A 20,031-nucleotide genomic window follows, 5' to 3' on the forward strand; every position below is an offset into this window, starting at 1 on the left:
TTATCAGTGTTCATCTGCAGCCTTGCCCAGTGTCTTTGCAGCCTTGTGTCATTGCAGCTACAGGTATTTAAAATTGGCGCCGATCTCCACTGATTGTGAGAGGAGCGAGCGCCGCCGGTGTCCTATCGAAAATAGTCCCCCATCGGATAGTGTCCGCCCTGTAGTGCACAGGCGCTGGGGAGACTCCGAAAATCTCCAAACATCAACAGCTGATCGGGAGGCGGCGCCGACATAAACAAAGCCGAGTGTACTCGGCTAGTCTCGGCTCCTCTCGCAGTCCTGCCCAGTCCCACCCCTATGATGGACATAACACAGGTCCAATGGCAGGACTGGGCGGGACTGTGAGCAGAGCCGAGATTAGCCGAGTACACGCTTTGTGTATGTCAGCGGCCCTCGCTCCTCTCACAATCAGCAGAGATTGGCAGGGATTGGCAGGGATTGGCGTATAACATGCACCCACGATTTTCCCCCGATTTTAAAGGGGAAAAAAGTGCGTGTTATACGCCAATAAATACGGTATTTTTTTACTTTTTGCTATAAGAAATATCCCCCAACAATATATAAAAAAAACTATTTTTTTCCTCAGTTTAGGCCGATATGTATTCTACATATTTTTGGTAAAAAAAATTAAAAATCGCAATAAGCGTATATTGATGGGTAGATTTATAGCATTTTTATTTATTTTTTTTTTTTTACTAGTAATGGTGGCGATCTGCAATTTTTATCGTGACTGCGACATTATGGCGGACACATCGGACAATTTTGACACATTTTTGGGACCATTCACATTTATACAGTGATCAGTGCTATAAAATTGCAATGATTACTGTAAAAATGTCACTGGCAGTGAAGGGGTTAACACCAGAGGGCGCTCGAGGGGTTAACTGTGTTCCCTGGGAGGTGATTCTAACTGAAGGGGGAGGGGACTGACTGGAGGAAGTGACGGATCGTGGTTCCTAGCTAATAGGAACACACGATCTGTCACTCCTGTCAGAAGAACAGAACAGGGAAGTGTGTCTTTACACACACCTGTCTCTGTTCTGTCTCTCCTCTTCACGATCGCTCGTGGCCGGCGGTCATCACGGCAGCAGGGACCATACAGACTTATGAATATCATATTATGTTGCACAATGGTGAGATTTGGCTGCACTATGGTTTAACAGCTGTGGTGTAGATATATGAATGTGTATTTATTTCATTTGTGGCTGGGTAGCGCTTTACACTGATTTCACATTCTATTTTGTATGTTTGCCTGTGTATTGCACACTGCACTAATGTTTTCATTACATGTTTGCATTCTTTTGAGTCCTGATTAGAATTAGCCTACCTATGTTACGCTCGTTGTTACCATAAAAAGTAAAATTGTAATATTGGTCCCCGGAAAGCTCTATGACCCTCGGAGGCCAGAAGCAAAGCAACGTCATGACGTCACTTCCAGCACCAGCAGATGTAAACACTGATCGTTTTTTTTAGATGGAAAGCCAGAGAGCGTTTTTTTTTTTTTTTTATCTCAGGCTTTCCAGCATGAGTGGGACTTAGGACTTATAGACCCCAGATCTCTCTGTAAAGAGGACCCGTCATGCCCTATTCCCATTACAAGGGATGTTTTCATCCCTTGTAATAGAAATAAAAAAGATCAAAAAAGAAAAAAAATTTAAGGGAAAGTGTAAAAGAAAAAAAAAAAAAGTTACCCCCCACCCATGCTTGCACACAGAGGTCGCTCCCGCATATGTAAATGGCGTTCAAACCACACGTGAGGTATCGCGGCAAACGTTAGAGCGAGAGCAATAACTACCTTCTCTAACTCTAAACTAGTAACCTGTAAACATTTTAAAAGTGTTGCCTATGGAGATTTTTTAAAGTGGTTGTTAAGCCACTTAGTAAATTACACCCAACCCCTGCTAGAAAGCATCATATGCCCCAGTGTCTGTGCTTTGTAAAATATACAACCTCCATTTTATTCCCTAAGGTCTTTGCTAAAATTTAATATATATATATATTCTCTCTGGATATATATATATATATCTTATCTATCTATAGATAGATATATCTATCTATATATATATCTATATAGATATATATCTAGATATATCTATCTATAGATAGATAAGATATATATATATATATATATCCAGAGAGAATATATATATATATATATATATATATATATATATATATATATATATATATATATATATATAGAGAGAGAGAGAGAGAGAGAGATCTATCTATATATATATATATCTATATGTTTTGTTTTGGGTTCGGAGTAATTTTCTAGCAAAAAAATTCTGATTTTACATGTAGGAGAGGAATGCCAGAATTGGCCTGGGCTGGAAGTGGTTAAAGTAAACCTGTACTTTGCTCTATGTAAAACAAATACCTCCCTTACTCAGTGGCTTTAGTTGCCAGTATGCTTATTGTTACAAAAAACCTTAATCTGAAAATGCTCTTAACTATGCTCTGCGGCAGAGAAGGAAGATCACACCTCACAGGAGTAAAGCTGAGCATCATAAATGGCCATCTTACCGTCCAGCATCGGTCTCTTTGAAGATACCATCTTGGTTGGGACAGAGCTCACAGCTGGGAGTCACTCCGCACTTACAAGCATCACAGAACCAGGGTTCGGTGGAGTTCTCAGAGGCTGAACTCATAATGGAGTCACTTTCTCCATCTACACCATAACAGCCTAGAAGGAGGAGACATAAGAGTTATTACATAGCATTGACAAAAAGTAACACCACACCAAATACACTATATATTGCGCTACCCCCAAAGGAGCTGCTTGGTAACTTGGGCTGTTCTGCGCCTCGACTCCAAGTATGACCTCAGCCCTCCTGACACACCTGGTTGAGTAAAAGTTACTGCAAGCATGTATAGGAACACAATATAACTAGTCTAGAATGCGCTTTAGGAGAATGGCTAGGATACGGTGCAATGTCTCTGAAGAGGTGCCTCTTAGCATAAGCCAGTGTTTCTCAACTCCAGTCCTCAAGGCGCCCCAACAGGTCAGGTTTTCCCTTAGACGAAACGGCTGTGGTAATTACTAAGGCAGTGAATCTAATCAAATCACCTGTGCAAAATAATGGAAATCCTAAAAACATGACCTGTTTGGGGCGCCTTGAAAACTGGAGTTGAGAAACACTGGCATAAGCAATAGGTGAAGGTCTCTGTGTAGCAGCTGTAAAGGGACAGTCTTTAGTTTTAACTCTTCAGCTGGGTAGTGTTGGGGCCCGGTTATATTGTTGGTGCACATGTCAATAATCCCCCGGTTCATTATTTTTGCTTTATATAGAATGGGTAAGTGTTAGACACCACATTTGGTTTCTATAGATATCTGTGATCCCAGTGAAAAGGATTGAGCTCACTTTTTTGTCCCAGTGACTGCGGATGGGGGGACAAGGTATCTCTAACAAAGTCGGAAGGGTCAGGCCCTCTGTCAGGTTTTTAACTGCAGTTATACATTCACAAACCTACCTGGTCTAATTTGTTTCCTGTGGGGGATTCTCAGCCTGAGTGACATTTTATTCCCCTTTCACACTTGTGCGACCTGAAAATCACGTGACTTTGCCGCAACCTGAAGCAGTGCCTGTGTAATCTTGAGGTCTACGGACTTCAAAGTCGCATCGAAGTCGGGCCAAAGTAGTGCAGGGACTACGTTGAAGTTGCACAGATATGAATGGTACTCATTGGAAATCAAGGGGTACAACTTTTCATGCGACTGTGCAGTCCCAAGTTGCAGGACAAGTCATAAAGGTGTCAAACAGGTCTTAGATGTTTGAGATGCTCCTGAGAACATTTAGAATTCAAAGACAAGTTCATTTGATCTCTTTCTGACCTACTTCAAGCAGGCTGGCCTTTCCATAGACTTAAAATGTATAACTACTTGAACCTTGGTAGGATTTTGGGGCCCAGAGCTCAGCTTTAAATTAGGTAATTTTTTCCCCCCCCCAAAACAAAACCAGAGCACATAGCCAAAAAACACTTTCCGCTTGGAGGTTGAAAAGCATTTATTTTCCTTTCCAGTACAAAACAACAAACAGAAAAGTAATTGGAAAGTATTAACATCCAATAAAAGAAATGAAACATGAACGGATAAATTGAACTCTTTTGATATTAATTTTTTTCAGGGCATATAAACGTTCTTTATTCAACTGCAATTTGAAATTACACGTTGTGTTTTTTTTTTTTTTTACCATTGTAATTGGTTTTACAAGACAAAAATGGGTACAGAACAATCTGCTGCTTCAAAATGGTAACAGGAATGACAGCAAATATACACAATGATGTGTTTACAGGGGAACTGCAAGGCTACTGGTATGATCACCATTTTACTGGCAGGCTTAAAGTGTCACTAAACCCACAAGAGTAAAATCAGTCTGTATATGCAGTAAAGCATGCTTGTTATACTCACTGTGGAACCTAAGGGGTTAATCCTGTGCAGAGTGTAAAAAAGGCTGTTTGATCCGGTCTTCTCTGATCCTCCCCTTCATCCACTGTCCCCAATCAAGCTCCTGATAAGACAGAGCCTTTAGAGTCACTCCGCACATGCTCAGTTTGGCGTAGAGGTTTCAATCAGTGCCAATCAGCACTGTAAAAACAGACGATCAGGGGTCCTGCAGCCTCATAGAACAGTCAGAGGAGAATGAAAACTCCTCCTACAAGCTTTAACCGGACACTGATAGAAGTCACAAGACTGCTATATACCGCTGATGAGAAAAGATATTTAGCAGTTTATATTTACCAAAATAAAAAAAGTGTCAAAAACGTCAGTTAGTGTCAGATGTCTGCCGCAATGTTGCAGTCCTGCTAAAAAAAAAAAAAAAAAAAGAAAAATCGCTGATCACCGCCATTAGTAGTAACAAATTATAAAAATGTCATAAATCTATCCCATAGTTTGTAGACGCTATAACTTTTGCGCAAACCAATCAATATACACTTATTGGGAGTTTTTATTGAAGATGTGTTATAGCAGAAAGTAACAAATATTGTTTTTTTTTTGTTTTTTTTTCAAAATTGTCATTTTTTTTGTTTATAAAGCAAACAATAAAAAACGCAGAGGTGATCAAATACCACCAAAAGAAAGCTCTATTTGTGGGAAAAAAATGACATACATTTTATTTGAGAGTCACACGAACGCACAATTGTCAGCTAAAGTAACGCAGTGCCGTATCGCAAAAAATGGCCTGGTCATTGGAAGTGGGTAAATCCTTCTGGAGCTGAAGTGGTTAATAACAAACATGTCATACGTATCTGCTCTGTACAAGGGTTTTGCACAGAGTGGCCCCCAATCCTCATTTTCTGTGGTCACCCCGTGGCATTCCAGGCTCTTCCTCTTCTCGAGTGCCCCAGGGAGAGAGCCGCATTCCATGGGGGGCACTCGTGCAGGCGCACTCCCGAGTCCTGCTGCTTGCACATAGACACAGACAGCAGGACTTGGCCCCGCCCCTCCGCGTCACTGGATTTAATTGACAGCAGCAAGAGCCAATGGCTCCTGCTGCTATCAATCTATCCAATGAAGAGCCAAGACAGTGGCTGGAGCTGCTGTGCTCGTTCCCGTTGCTGGAACGATTGGGCTCAGGTAAAAAAAAAGAAAAAAATGGGGGGGGGGGGGGGGGGGTGCTGAAGCACAAAAGGTTTTTCACCTTAATGCATAGAATGCACTAAGGTAAAAAACCGTGATGGTTTACAACTCCTTTAAAGTGTTACTAAACCCAGGAGAACGTTGTAGGAATTACAACAGTTTGTATATTTGCCTCCCACTTTTTAAGGGACCAAAAGTAATGGGACAGATTAACAATCATCCATCAAACTTTCACTTTTTAATACTTGGTTGCAAATCCTTTGCAGTCAATTACAGCCTGAAGTCTGGAACGCATAGACATCACCAGACGCTGGGTTTCATCCCTGGTGATGCTCTGCCAGGCCTCTACTGCAACTGTCTTCAGTTCCTGCTTGTTCTTGGGGCATTTTCCCTTCAGTTTTGTCTTCAGCAAGTGAAATGCATGCTCAATCGGATTCAGGTCAGGTGATTGACTTGGCCATTGCATAACATTCCACTTCTTTCCCTTAAAAAAACTCTTTGGTTGCTTTCGCAGTATGCTTCGGGTCATTGTCCATCTGCACTGTGAAGCGCCGTCCAATGAGTTCTGAAGCATTTTGCTGAATATGAACAGATAATATTGCCCGAAACATTTCAGAATTCATCCTGCTGCTTTTGTCAGCAGTCACATCATCAATAAATACAAGAGAACCATTTCCATTGGCAGCCATACATGCCCACGCCATGACACTTCCACCACCATGCTTCACTGATGAGGTGGTATGCTTTGGATCATGAGCAGTTCCTTTCCTTCTCCATACTCTTCTCTTCCCATCACTCTGGTACAAGTTGATCTTGGTCTCATCTGTCCATAGGATGTTGTTCCAGAACTGTGAAGGCTTTTTTAGATGTTGTTTGCAAACTCTAATCTGGCCTTCCTGTTTTTGAGGCTCACCAATGGTTTACATCTTGTGGTGAACACTCTGTATTCACTCTGGTGAAGTCTTCTCTTGATTGTTGACTTTGACACACATACACCTACCTCCTGGAGAGTGTTCTTCATCTGGCCAACTGTTGTAAAGGGTGTTTTCTTCACCAGGGAAAGAATTCTTCGGTCATCCATCACAGTTGTTTTCCGTGGTCTTCCGGGGCTTTCGGTGTCGCTGAGCTCACCGGTGTGTTCTTTCTTTTTAAGGATGTTCCAAACTGTTGATTTGGCCACACCTAATGTTTTTGCTATCTCTCTGAAGGGTTTATTTTGTTTTTTCAGCCTAATGATGGCTTGCTTCACTGATAGTGACAGCTCTTTGGATCTCATATTGAGAGTTGACAGCAACAGATTCCAAATGCAAATAGCACACTTGAAATGAACTCTGGACCTTTTATCTGCTCCTTGTAAATGGGATAATGAGGGAATAACACACGCCTGGCCATGGAACAGCTGAGCAGCCAATTGTCCCATTACTTTTGGTCCCTTAAAAAGTGGGAGGCACATATACAAACTGTTGTAATTCCTACACCGTTCACCTGATTTGGATGTAAATACCCTCAAATTAAAGCTGAAAGTCTGCAGTTAACGCACATCTTGTTTGTTTCATTTCAAATCCATTGTGGTGGTGTATAGAGCCAAAAAGATTAGAATTGTGTCGATGTCCCAATATTTATGGACCTGACTGTAGCAGTCTTGTGACTTCTATCAGTGTCTGGTTAAAGCTTGTAGGAGGAGTTTCCTTATCAGGATCCAGGACCCCCTGACCCTCTGTCTGGACATTGCTGACTGGCCCTGTGCTGATCACATGCACCCTCCCAAGTAAAAAAAAAAAAAAATTAAAACTCTCCAGCAATACACACCAAACTGAGCATGTGCAGAGTGCCTCCAGTAACTGTCTTATACGGACCCGTTTTGGAGAAAGTAGAAGAAGGGGAGGATCAGAGCAGACAGGATCAAACAGCCTATTTACACAATGCAGAGGATTAACCCATTAGGTTCCACAGTGAGTATAACAAGCATGCTTTACTGCATATACAGACTGATTTTGCTGTTGTGGGTTTGGTAACACTTTAAGCGGCACCTGTCATTTTTGAGGAAGGTCACAGCGAGAACATCAAGGATCCGTCCAAGCTGTTTGGCTGGGGATGGGTGTGTTAGGTCACAATCCTGGCTAAACAGAATCACAAACATTGAAATCATATACAGTATGTGCATGTCAACAGTGTAGTCAGCTGGAGCCCTGCTTTAAACTTTGGCATGAAACTGGCTGCCTATTGCAGGGCGGCATTTACCATTAACAGCGCCGGCTGTCTTCTAACATGCCAACTCCGCACCCCTAAAGACATCATGTTAATCCAGGAAAATCATTTAGTTTTTCAAGGTTAAAAAGGCAGCAAGCAGAGAAGATGGGGAGCCCCGTCATCATCTATAATATGTAGAAGACAAATCTCTGCAGACACGCTACAATTAAAATGTCGCCAATATTGACAACTCCTTTGGGGTTCCTCCACCGCTGCTCACTGACTGCCGCAACTTGGCACAAACACATTATAGTGAGTGACGGGGGGAGGGCAGAGGCCTTTCACCTAGAGGACTGATTTATCAACCGTATTAAAACAGGCGCAAGAAGTTAAAGAGAACCAATCAGGTTTTTACAATACTTCAGCCTTTATCAAGGACAGCTGATTGTGCCGTTATTCAGCTGTATTTCCTCCCTGTTAGAACGGGAACATCAGCCTCGCGTCAGGCTGGAACACCCTCAGCCCAGGGCGGATAACACCAAATACAACCAGTCTGTCCTTCGGTATCAGGATTAAAGTGTAAGTAAAACCCTCCCCTATCGTTTTCAGCCAAGGAAGCGGCCATCTTTGCCTCTGTTTAATCTACAACTGCCAGGATGCTGCACATGTGATCAGTTATGACAAGAGCGATTGGATGGTTTGACAGTTTGGTTGAGAGCACAACCAATGGGAGTGTTACATTTCCAGCACGTACCGGAAAGGAAACTATTTTATGGATGGTTTTACTTCCGCTTTAAGTGGTTGTAAGCCTCCGACATGAAATAAGAACAAAGCATATCCCTCTATAGCGTGTACTTGTCTCAATCCAGAGCGCTAAGTGTCATTTCTGTCTGCTGCTTCCTTCCTCTGCTATCTGCATGAGTCACTTCTGACTAATTTTCCTGACACCAAGAGGAAAAAAGGTGACAGGGGAGGGACCTCCAGCTGATTTACAGCCTCGGCTCTGTTCCTGTGTGCTGTGTGGAGGGGGTAGGTCCCTCTTCCCTCCAATCCGCTCTCAGAGTTCTCCTCACTGATTAAACTTCAGCTCTCCGCCCCCCTGATTTTCAGGATAGAGTAATTTAAAGGATATGCCGCTCTCCAAGCCTTACGGACCGTAAGAGAAAAACCTCCACCCTCGATGAATGTCAGGTGCAGACTGTGCACAAGTCTATGGAAGCAAGAAAATCCTGGACTGCTGCACTCTGGAAACGGACATCTTTATTTCATGAATTTAAAATCCAACAATAGCCATCCAAATACGATCAGAGAATAGCAATAGCTAACGCGTTTCACACACAAAGATGCTTACTCACAGCTGAGTAAGCATCTTTGTATGTGCAACGCGTTGGCTATTGCTATTCTCTGATCGTATTTGGATGGCTATTGTTGGATTTTAAATTCATGAAATAAAGATGTCCATTTCCAGAGTGCAGCAGTCCGGGATTTTCTTGCTTCCCCTGCTTTTCAGAGCTGAGGGATCCTGTGTAAAATAAGCACTTTTAATAGATGTAGGGGAAAGACGGCTGTAGTTAAACAGGTACAACTTATGTAGGAGGATTTGCTTTATCTCTCCGTGTCACCTGAGACCAGTCACTTCACTGGGTATATGTAAGGGTTTATAACCACTTTAACCACTTAAAGAGGAAGTGAACCCTCTTAAAAAAGAGAGAAAACAAAAAACCCTGCAAGAAAAAGGCATAATGAGCTAGTATGCATAGCATACTAGCTCATTATGTATTACTTACCTCAGATCGAAGCCCCTGCATCAGTCCTCGTCTCCCCCTCCGGCCGCCGACATGTCGTCCTGGAGTTACTTCCAGGTATCGTGGCTCCGGCGCTGTGATTGTCCGGAGCCACGATGACGTCACTCCCGCGCACGCGCGTGGGAGCCGCCGGTAACGGCACAAAGACTGCAGCAACGGCACATAGGTGCCATTGCTTTCGTTTTCCCCAGTGCCGATGACATTGGAAAATGCAGAGGACATGGGATATCTCCTAAACCGTGCAGCTAGGGTAGCTACAGGTAAGCCTTATATAAAACAGGGCTTACAACCATTTTAAGGACCACCCCACACAGATATACTGCGGCAGGGTGGCCTTCCTGAGCAAAATCACGTACCTGTACATGGTTTCGGGCTTAGGGTCTGGGGTGCGTGCATGCACTGTCGGTATCCCACTCCTGTTGTGATCGGACACACTGGGAGCCATATAGTGGGTCCGAATCCGCCATTCATTCAATGGAGAGGCAGAACAGCGGTCTGCCTATGTAAACAAGGCAGACCGCTGTTCTGTGAGAGAGGAAGATGGCAATCTTGTGCTCCTGCTAAGCAGAAAAACAGAACTCTGTCTTCCTCCAGTCATAGCATTCCCCCCACAGTTAGAAAGCACGCCCTAGGAGCACACTTAACCCTTTGATCGCCCCCCTGATATTAACACCTTCCCAGCCTATTTTTAGCACCGATTACTGTATTGGTGTCTCTGGTCCCCAAAAAGTGTCACTTAGTTTCAGATTTGTCCACCACAATGTTGCAGTCCTGCTAAAAATTGCTGATTGCCACCATTAATAGTAAAAAAAAAAAAAAAATCCATAAAAATATCCCAAAGTTTGTAGACGCTATAACTTTTGCGCAAATCAATCAATATACGCTTATTGGGAATTTTTTACCAAAAATATATAGAAGAATACATATTGGCATGAATTGATGAATAAATTAAATTGTTTATATTTTTTTTTTTTGGGAATGTTTTATAGCAGAAAGTAAAAAATATAGTTTGTCTTTTTTTGTTTATAGCGCAAAAAATAAAAAACGCACAGGTGATCAAATACCATCAAAAGAAAGCTCTATTTGTGCGGGGAAAAAAAAGGATATACATTTTATTTGTGTACAGCGTTGCACGACTGCGCAATTGTCAGTTAAAGTAATGCATTGCCATATTGCAAAAAACGGCCTGGTCATGAAGGGGTGAAACCTTCCGGGGCTTAAGTGTTAGTAAACTCTGTTCTACTACTTGTACCTACAGGTAAGCCTATAATAACGCTGATCTGTACTGTGAATATCTCCTAAACTTGCACAGTTAAGGACACATTCAGAGTGCATGCAGCCGGTGACATCACCGAGGCATGCACACTAAAGGTCCGGCTTACAGTGCCAGACTTTCAGAGCCCATGCCCGAAACGGCAGCTCCCGTGTGCATGCGCGGGGGTGACATCATCGCTCCATCCACCCATGTAGCCGGAGGTCGCAAACCCGGAAAGAATACTGAGGGAAGATGTCAGTCATTATAACATTGCCTTGCAGGGAATTTTATTTTATTTTTTTAATCACCAGCGGTTTACAACCACTTTAACCGCTTCAGCCCCGGAAGAATTTACCCCCTTCCTAAACCGGAGCACTTTTTGAGATTGGGAAATGCGTCGCTTTAACTGACAATTGCGCGGTCGTGTGACATTACACCCAAACAAAATTGACGTCCTTTTTTTCCCACAAATAGAGCTTTCTTTTGGTGGTATTTCCCTCTGTGGTTTTTATTTTTTGCACTATAAACAAAAAAAGAGCAACAATTTTGAAAAAAAAAAAAGCAATATTTTTTACTATAATAAATATCCCCCAAAAATATATATAAAAATTTTTTTTTCCTCAGTTTAGGTCGATTTGTATTCTTCTACATATTTTTGGTAACAAAAAAAAAAAAAAATCGCAAAAAGTGACATTGATTGGTTTGCGCAAAAGTTATGGCGTCTACAAAATAGGGGATAGTTTTATGGCATTTTTATTAATAATTTTTTTTTTTATTAGTAATGGCGTCGGTCTGCGATTTTTATCGCGACTGCGACATTATGGCGGAGAGATCGGACACTTTTGACACTATTTTGGGACCATTGTCATTTATACAGCGATCAGTGCTATAAAAATGCACGGATTACTGTATAAATGACACTGGCAGGGGTTAAACACTAGGAAGCGATCAAGAGGTTAAGTGTGTCCTAGGGAGTGATTCTTACTGTGGGGGGGAGGGGCTACAACTCACATGACAGCGATCACTGCTCCCGATGACAGGGAGCAGTGATCTCTGTCATGTCACTAGACAGAACGGGGAAATGCCTTGTTTACATAGGCATCTCCCCGTTCTGCGGCTCCGTAAAACGATCGCCAGGATACGGGCGGACATAGAGTCCGCGGGTTCCGCGGGCACGGTCACGCTGTACGCGGCAGGCGCGTGCACGCCCACTAGCCCTGCCAATTAAAGGGGACGTACACGTACGCCCATTTGCCCACCGCTGCCATTGTGCCAACATATATCGGCGTGCGGCGGTCGGCAAGTGGTTAAAGTGTATGTTGGGGGTTAAAAAAAGATTCAGTATACCTCTGCAATACATCTGGATTTTACCTCCCCCCAATCCCTATCCCCTTTGGCTGGGAAGGCAGCAGCCAGCAGCGTACGCATGCCCCAGCCACGATGCTTTGCTTCGCGGCCGTGGCAAGATTTATACCCCCCTATCGCTGCTGGCGGGCGCTACCGCCCCCCAATTGCACCCTATTCAAGTGAATGGGGCTGCTCTGCAACTGCATACAATGTGCCCAAAGTAAACACAGAAACAAATAGCAGGGATGCCAACCTCCCACAACTTTTTTTTTTTTTTACCAGGGAAACATGATATGCACAGTTCCAAAGCCAGCTTGTGGCCATATTTTTCTTTTTTTTTACAGGCAGCCAAAGCGTGTAATGAAAATTTACGGACAGTCTTTACAAACTGTCTGTCAATTTGTAGGCGGTCAGCAACCCTGCTGAATAGAGGAGCCTGGCCTCCCATCTACCCTGGGAAAATTGACAGTAGACTTGCTTGTATTATGATTATGGGTTGAGTTCTACAAGAAGAGATGACAACAAAGAGATAGCATAGCTCTCCCTTACCTTCATGGACGGTTATGCCACAATTGTCACACTGTATTATTTCATCCGCGTCTTCGCTGTTATCTCCCAGACACACACAACATATTAACACATGGTCCATCTTCTGAGAACACCACCGCTCGCTCTTCTCCAGAATAAGAGAATCCTGAAAATAGCAAAATTTAATCATTCTGGATGCTGCTCAGAACTTTATTGGAGAGACCTAGAGCATCACATGGCCTGAAGACCTGAGAAAATACGTAAGTAAATGAAAAAAGATGCAGGAGGGGAGCCTATAATGGCGGCGGAGAGGAGCATGAAGCCCTATACGAGCAAAGAAAAGCACAGGTTCAATCTGAATGCCTACATTTAAAGTGGTATTAAACCAAAAAACAAACATTTATTATATTGCAAAGAATGGATATAACTGATAACCTCAGCACCACAACCCAAATGTAACACAAAAGCAAAAAAAAAAAAAAGGAATTTGGATAGGTGGGACTTTAACCACTTGCCGACTGCTGAACGCCGATATACATCGGCACAATGGCAGCGGTGGGCAAGTGGGTGTACCTGCACCCGCCGCGTACAGCGTGACCATCCCCGCGGGTCCCGCGATCGTGTCCCGGAGCCGCAGAACGGGGAGATGCCTATGTAAACAAGGTATTTCCCCTGTTCTGCCTAGTGACAGGACAGAGAACTACTGCTCCCTGTCATCGGGAGCAGTGATCGCTGTCATGTCAGTAGTAGTCCACCCCCCCCCCCCACATTTAGAATCACTCCCTAGGACACACTTAACCCCTTGATCGCCCCCTAGTGTTTAACCCCTTCAATGCCAGTGTCATTTACACAGTAATCAGTGCATTTTTATAGCACCGATTGCTGTATAAATGACAATGGTCCCAAAAATGTGTCAAAAATGTCCGATGTGTCCGCCATAATGTCACAGTCACAATAAAAATCGCTGATCCCGCCATTACTCGTAAAAAAAACTAAATATTAATAAAAATGCCATAAAACTATCCCCTATTTTGTAAACGCTATAACTTTTGTGCAAACCAATCAATAAACGCTTATTGCGATTTTTTTTTTTTTTTTACAAAAATATGTAGAAGAATATGTATCGGCCTAAACTGAGGAAAAAAATCTTTTTTTTATTATTTTTTTGGGGATATTTATTATAGCAAAAAGTAAAATATAATGCGTTTTTTTCAAAATTGTCACTATTTTTTTGTTTGTAGTGCAAAAATTTAAAAACGCAGAGGTGATCAAATACCACCAAAAGAAAGCTCTATTTGTGGGAAAAAAAAGGACGTCAATTTTGTTTGGGATCCACGTCGCACAACCGCGCAATTGTCAGTTAAAGCGACGCAGTGCCGAATCGCAAAAAACGCACTGGTCAGGAAGGGGGTAAATTCTTCCGGAAGCGGTTAATGTGTATGTAAAGTAGAACTACAGGCAAAACCTTTTTTTTTTTTTTCATATTGGATAGAGTAAAGGAAGTATCATAACCCATCAGTTTATTTCAGTTTATTTTTTCCCATCTGTGCCCCTTCGGGGAGATTTTCCCTTCACTTCCTGACTAGGAAGTGAGAGGAAATCCCTGCAAATTAAAGTGATACTAAAGTTTTTTTCATTTAAAAATAACAAACATATGTACCTGCTCTGTGCAGTGTATTTGCACAGAGCAGCCCTGGTCCTCCTCTTCCTGGGTCCCTCGCTGGCGCTCCTGGGCCCTTCCTCCTGCTGAGTTGCCCTACAGAAAGTATCTGTACTTGAGACTGTCCTGCAACATCACTGGATTGAGATGGGGCTCAGGTAATTATTAGGGGGGCTGCTGCACACACAAGGTTTTTTTATTTTAATGCATAAAATGCATTAAGATAAAAAACCTTGAGCCCGGGTTCACACCTATGCGAATTAGATGTGCGTTTCCGCACATCTAATTCGCATAACAGGAGAATGTGAATGGCTCCTTATGGAGCCGGTTCACATATCTCCGGGGCGGCTGCGGTGCGCACTGCACAAAAACGCTGTGCGTCTTTGGCCGCGTTTCAGGGCTGAATTCAGGCATAGATTCGGCCCTGATTCATCCCTGAAACGGTGAACAGGACTCCTGTGCGGTCTGCAGCGGATTATAGTGTGAACACGGGCTCAGACTTTACAACCACTTTAAGGGAATCCCTTGGGGACTCCCAGGTCACCAGAACTAGTGTCCCCATTGGAAGATTTCCCCTCTATTACTTGTCTGGGGACAATTCAAAATTTGGGATTTTCTTTTACTTTCCCTTTCAATGATAATGGTAAACAGGACAAATAGGGGGAATCTCCCTAAGGCTCCTTTCACACTTGTACGAACTTGACGCGACTTGAAGCAACCCTGTGTAATCTTAAGGTCTATGGACCTTAAGTTGCATCAAAGTCGGACCAAAGTAGTGCAGGGTTCTAATGCCTCTCCACTCTATCCAAAACTAAAGAATTTTCCCTTTATGGTCCTTTCACACAGGCGTTAAGTTTTTAGTTCAGTCACTTTTTTCTTTTTAAAAAAACTGATGAAAAACGGATGTCAGCGAACATGAAAACAGATGTAAAATTTTACATCCGTTTCATTTTATGAACTGTTTTTTTTTTTTTTTTTTACAAAAAAAAAAGTGACTGAACTAAAAAAACTGAACGTCCTTGTAGCACTGTTTGAGAAATTGGACAGTGCAGTTTTGAACGCAGCACAGGGTCATCTGCATCCTACAGTCATCCCAGACTCTAATTAACCACACCCCTTTAAGCCATGCCCAATAATTAAGCGTAATTTAAACCACGTCCGTTTTTCAGTTTCCGTGTGGCACATATTTTTTTTTATTAGCCACGCCCACAATTTAGCCTTTGAGTATACCCTAGCTTTTCTGCATACCCTAGCCTCTCTGTATAGGAGCAGGGCCAGGGGTGGGGCTGAAAGGGGCCCCCATGAGGTAGGCTGTACCGGGCCCCATGATTTCTATCAGCGGCCCTGCATACATGGTTATGTGTGTTCTAATATGTGAGTATAGAATACTTGTATATGACTTTCTGGTTAGTATGATTGCATATACATGTAATGTATTTATCTGGGATCTACTCCCTGGCACAATAAGCACTCCTGATGAAGCAAGCAAGTTGCGAAACACGTCGAGACCTTCCTGCTTTTTCTGGCCCTGTTTTGTTACATCGCAATGTCCATAACAGCTTTATGTTCTTATATTTATGTGGTGTATTGGGCCAAGCAGAATTAGCACTCTTTCAGGGAAACTCCCTTTTTATATTTACTCGCTTGTATATCATATTTTTATATAACCTTTTAGTGTTATGATGTGAAATAAAATCTTGCCTATTTTTCTCAGGTTATGGTTGACACTGTAAAGTCCATATTTCTTTCTATTTTTGGTCTCATTTCTTAAATTTGGATGTGGTGCCACTGTGTTCCTTATTTTTGCAATTTCCTATCACAGTACACATTACTGTTTTATTCTTGGCAGAGTCATAGTAAAGACAATACCATTTTTACACATTTCCATCAACCTGTCGTGAGAAGTTACAAATTACCTCATTACTTTTGCTCTGAGACAACGTCAAGCTGTCGTTCGTCAGCTCCTCATCATCTCCACTGTTCCTACTGGGAATCTTGATTTTCTTCTTCTTCTGCTCATCTTCGCTCGAGCTGCTGTCATCTTTATTGCCATCATGATGGCTCGACCCTCCTTCACTTCCATCATCCTCATCATCATCTTCCCCATCGCTGCCATCACCAGTAGAGGACTTTCCTTTTCTCTTACCCATGGTTGGCCTCCAGTCATTGTCATCCTCGCTGTCATAATCATCCATGACGTTTAACTCTTCCATAGTGATGAAGTCCAGCATTGGTCGGTTCCTGCGCAGGTTCCATTTTTTAGGCTCGTTATTTTGGTCATCAGCGACAACCTCTACCTCACTGGCTCTTTGCTTTTTTTTGCGAAGCTTCTCGCTCTCCACTTTCTTGGTCTCTTCCTTGGTCAGCTCCTCTTCTTTTAGCTTTTCCTGAGTTTCTGTGCCTTCATCTTCCCCACCAGTATCTTTCACTTCCTCCTTCGCTTTGCCAGTCATAGCTTCCTCCTTTAGGCTGTCTTCTGAGTCACTGTCAGAACCTTCTTCGCTGTCTTTTGACCCATCCTCGCTCCCGTTCACACTGCCATCGGAATCTAGAAAGTAAAATAAATACAATGTCCAGGAAGCAGCAGAAAAAAATCCAACATTTATTTCCCAAAAGGTTTAATTGTGAATACACTACTTTGGCACAAGGCATGAGATGAACATAGCAATACAGATTTCAAGTTTCAGATAGTTTACTCTATGGCAGTGGTCTTCAAACTGTTGCCCTGGGGCTGGATGAGGTGCCTAGATTGCCTTTATCCTTCCCCTGATACAAAACACTATTCCTCCCACTGACACCAACAACGGGGCATAATTCCTGCTACTGACATCAACAATGGGCACTATTCCTCCCACTGACACCAACTATGGGATACTATTCCTTCCACCGACACCAATAATGGTGCACTAGTCCTCCCACTGACCCCAACAACGGGGCACTATTCTTCCCACTGACCCAAACAATGGGGCACTATTCTTCCCACTGACCCTAACAATGGGGCACTATTTCTCCCACTAACACCAACAATGGGGTGCCATTCCTCCTACTGACACCAACAATGGGGTGCCATTCCTCCTACTGACACCAACAATGGGGCGCCATTCCTCCTACTGACACAACAATGGGGCGCCATTCCTCCTACTGACACCAACACTGGGGCGCTATTCCTCCCACTGACACCAACTATGGGATACTATTCCTTCCACCCACACCAATAATGGTGCACTAGTCCTCCCACTGACCCCAACAATGGGGCACTATTCCTCCCACTGACACAAAAAATGGGGCACTATTCTTCCCACTGACCCCAACAATTGGGCACTATTTCTCCCACTAACACCAACAATGGGGTGCCATTCCTCCTACTGACACCAACAATGGGGCGCCATTCCTCCTACTGACACCAACAATGGGGCGCCATTCCTCCTACTGACACCAACACTGGGGCGCTATTCCTCCCACCGACACCAACGGGGCACTATTCCTCCCACTGACACCAATGATGGGGCGCTATTCCTCCCACCGACACCAACGGGGCACTATTCCTCCCACTGTCACCAATGATGGGGCACTATTCCTCCCACTGACACCAACAATGGGGGGCTTTTCCTCCTACTGACACCAACGAGATACTATTCCTCCTACTGACACCAACAGCGGGGCACTATTCCTCCCACTGACACCGATGATGGAACACATTTTCTCCTACCGACACCAACGATGGGGAGCGATTTCTCCCAGGGATACCAACAACGGGGCACTATTCCTCCCCTCAACACCAAAGATGCATTGTTTATTTCCACTGACGCCAGGACAGTTTCTACTCACAATAAACAGTTCGGTACCCCTCTGAAGGCCAGTAAAATGGCCCTTTATTTAGAAAGTTTGAAGACCTCTGCTCTATGGGCATAATTGAAGAAACCTCCCAAACTTTAACAGGTTCTGTTTTATCTAAGGTTGGCAATGAAAGTGTACAATGCTTGGCCAAACAGAACTGTTGATGGCAGTTCCTGGCCCCTGAAATCTGTATGAATCTGCCCTAATTGGGAGCCCAAAGTTAGTCCAGATACATTCACTGTATTCCCAATGACAGCCTTAGGAAAGGCTTAAACAAGCTTAGATGATGGTCACAACTATTTAAATCCATTGACTACTTGGCCTAAATTGCATAAAAACCCAAACACTTTATTTTGGATAGAACTGTTAAAACCTCTGTAATGTTTATATATGCTGCCTGTCCCCCCATTGTGAAGATTCATCCTCTCCATTTGTCCTGGTAATCCTTGTATCCAGTACAGAAAGGGATAGGGAATCCAAAGTTTTCCAAATCCAATAGCGGTCTCCAGGACCAGAAGGGCAAGGAGAAACCCTTCAATATAGACACAGTGCCAGTTCTCCAAGAGGGGATTTTTCCCTCCCTGTTGGGTCTCTGGGACAGGAAATTTTCCAAACCTAAAACAGAGACAGAGAGACCTAAACATTCCCTACTCCAGTGGTTCTCAAGCCTGTCCTCAAGTACCCCCAACAAGCCATGTTTGCAGGTTTTCCTTTATCTTGCACAGGTGCTTTAAATCAGAGTCAATGGCTTGGTATTTTGGACAGCTATTTTATCTAAGAGAAATTCCCAAAACATGGCCTGTTGGGGATACTTGAGGACAGGATTGAGAACCAATGCCCTACTCTATCCAACAAAAAAGGTTTTTAATACCTAAATAATAAAGGCCTGAACCTGATGAATTTTTGATCACCATTGAAGGCAAAAAAAAGTCAGGATCTGTCTACTAATCAAGCACGATACCAGGCTAAGACTAGCGACGACCAGTACTGCCCTACTTTGAACCAAAGAGTGGACATGGTCTTAGGAATTGAGAAAACTACTTGCGCACACCTGAAGTATTTCCAACTAAAGGAACACCTAATCTAAACGATCTGAATAAAAGGCCAGCTAAACAAATCTAACATCATACAATTAAAGGATAAGTTCACCTTTAGTAACATGTTACACCAGGGCTCAACAAATCCCAGGCGCCAGGCGTCCCGGTGCCTGGGCGTTTGTCAGTCCCCATAAGAGAAGGGGTTTTGACGCGGAAAATAAAGCTTTGTTAACCACTTAAGGACCAGGCTTACTTCTGACATTTGTTGTTTAGAAGTTAAAATCAGTATTTTTTGCTAGCAGAGACCCTATAGAATAAAATGGAGATAGTTTCAATATTTATTGTCACACTGAATTTGCGCAGCAGTCTTACAAACTCAATTTTTTTGAAAAAAATCTTTTTTTATTTATTTTTTATTCAAAAAAATGTAAGAAAAAACAGTAAAGTTAGCCCAATATTTTGTATAATGTGAAAAGATGATGTTACGCCGAGTAAATACCCTGTTTCCCCGAAAATAAGACCTAGCGTGATTGTTAGTGATGGCTACAATATAAGCTCTACCCCCAAATAAGCCCTACCCTAAAAATAAGACCTACAAGGACTTTAACTAGGGCTTATTTGGGGGGTAGGGCTTATATTGCAGCCATCACCGACAATCACGCTAGGTCTTATTTTCAGGGAAACAGGTAGATACCTAACATAACATGTCATGCTTTAAAATTGCGAACGCTCGTGGAATGGTGACAAACTACGTTACTTAAAAATCTCCATAGGCGACACTTTAAAAA

The 20,031-nt window shown here is 43.0% G+C and overlaps 1 protein-coding gene across 5 annotated transcripts in view; it reads right to left on the reverse strand.

Moving 5' to 3' along the window:
• The window catches only part of PHF14 (PHD finger protein 14), a 368,482-nt gene that overhangs the window by 320,590 nt on the left and 27,861 nt on the right, over nucleotides 1–20,031 (reverse strand). For all 5 annotated transcript variants that reach the window (XR_012244357.1, XR_012244356.1, XR_012244358.1 and 2 more), the window contains 3 exons: nucleotides 16,286–16,917; nucleotides 12,731–12,875; nucleotides 2,530–2,689 (listed from right to left, as the gene is read on the reverse strand). Coding sequence is in view for 2 of the 5 variants with exons in the window: in XM_073629538.1 (XP_073485639.1) it covers nucleotides 2,530–2,689; nucleotides 12,731–12,875; nucleotides 16,286–16,917 (937 nt within the window). In the remaining 3 variants the exon portion in view is untranslated. The remainder of the gene's footprint in view (nucleotides 1–2,529; nucleotides 2,690–12,730; nucleotides 12,876–16,285; nucleotides 16,918–20,031) is intronic.

Source organism: Aquarana catesbeiana, linkage group LG05 (assembly GCF_042186555.1).
Source record: "Aquarana catesbeiana isolate 2022-GZ linkage group LG05, ASM4218655v1, whole genome shotgun sequence".
NCBI lineage: Eukaryota > Metazoa > Chordata > Amphibia > Anura > Ranidae > Aquarana > Aquarana catesbeiana.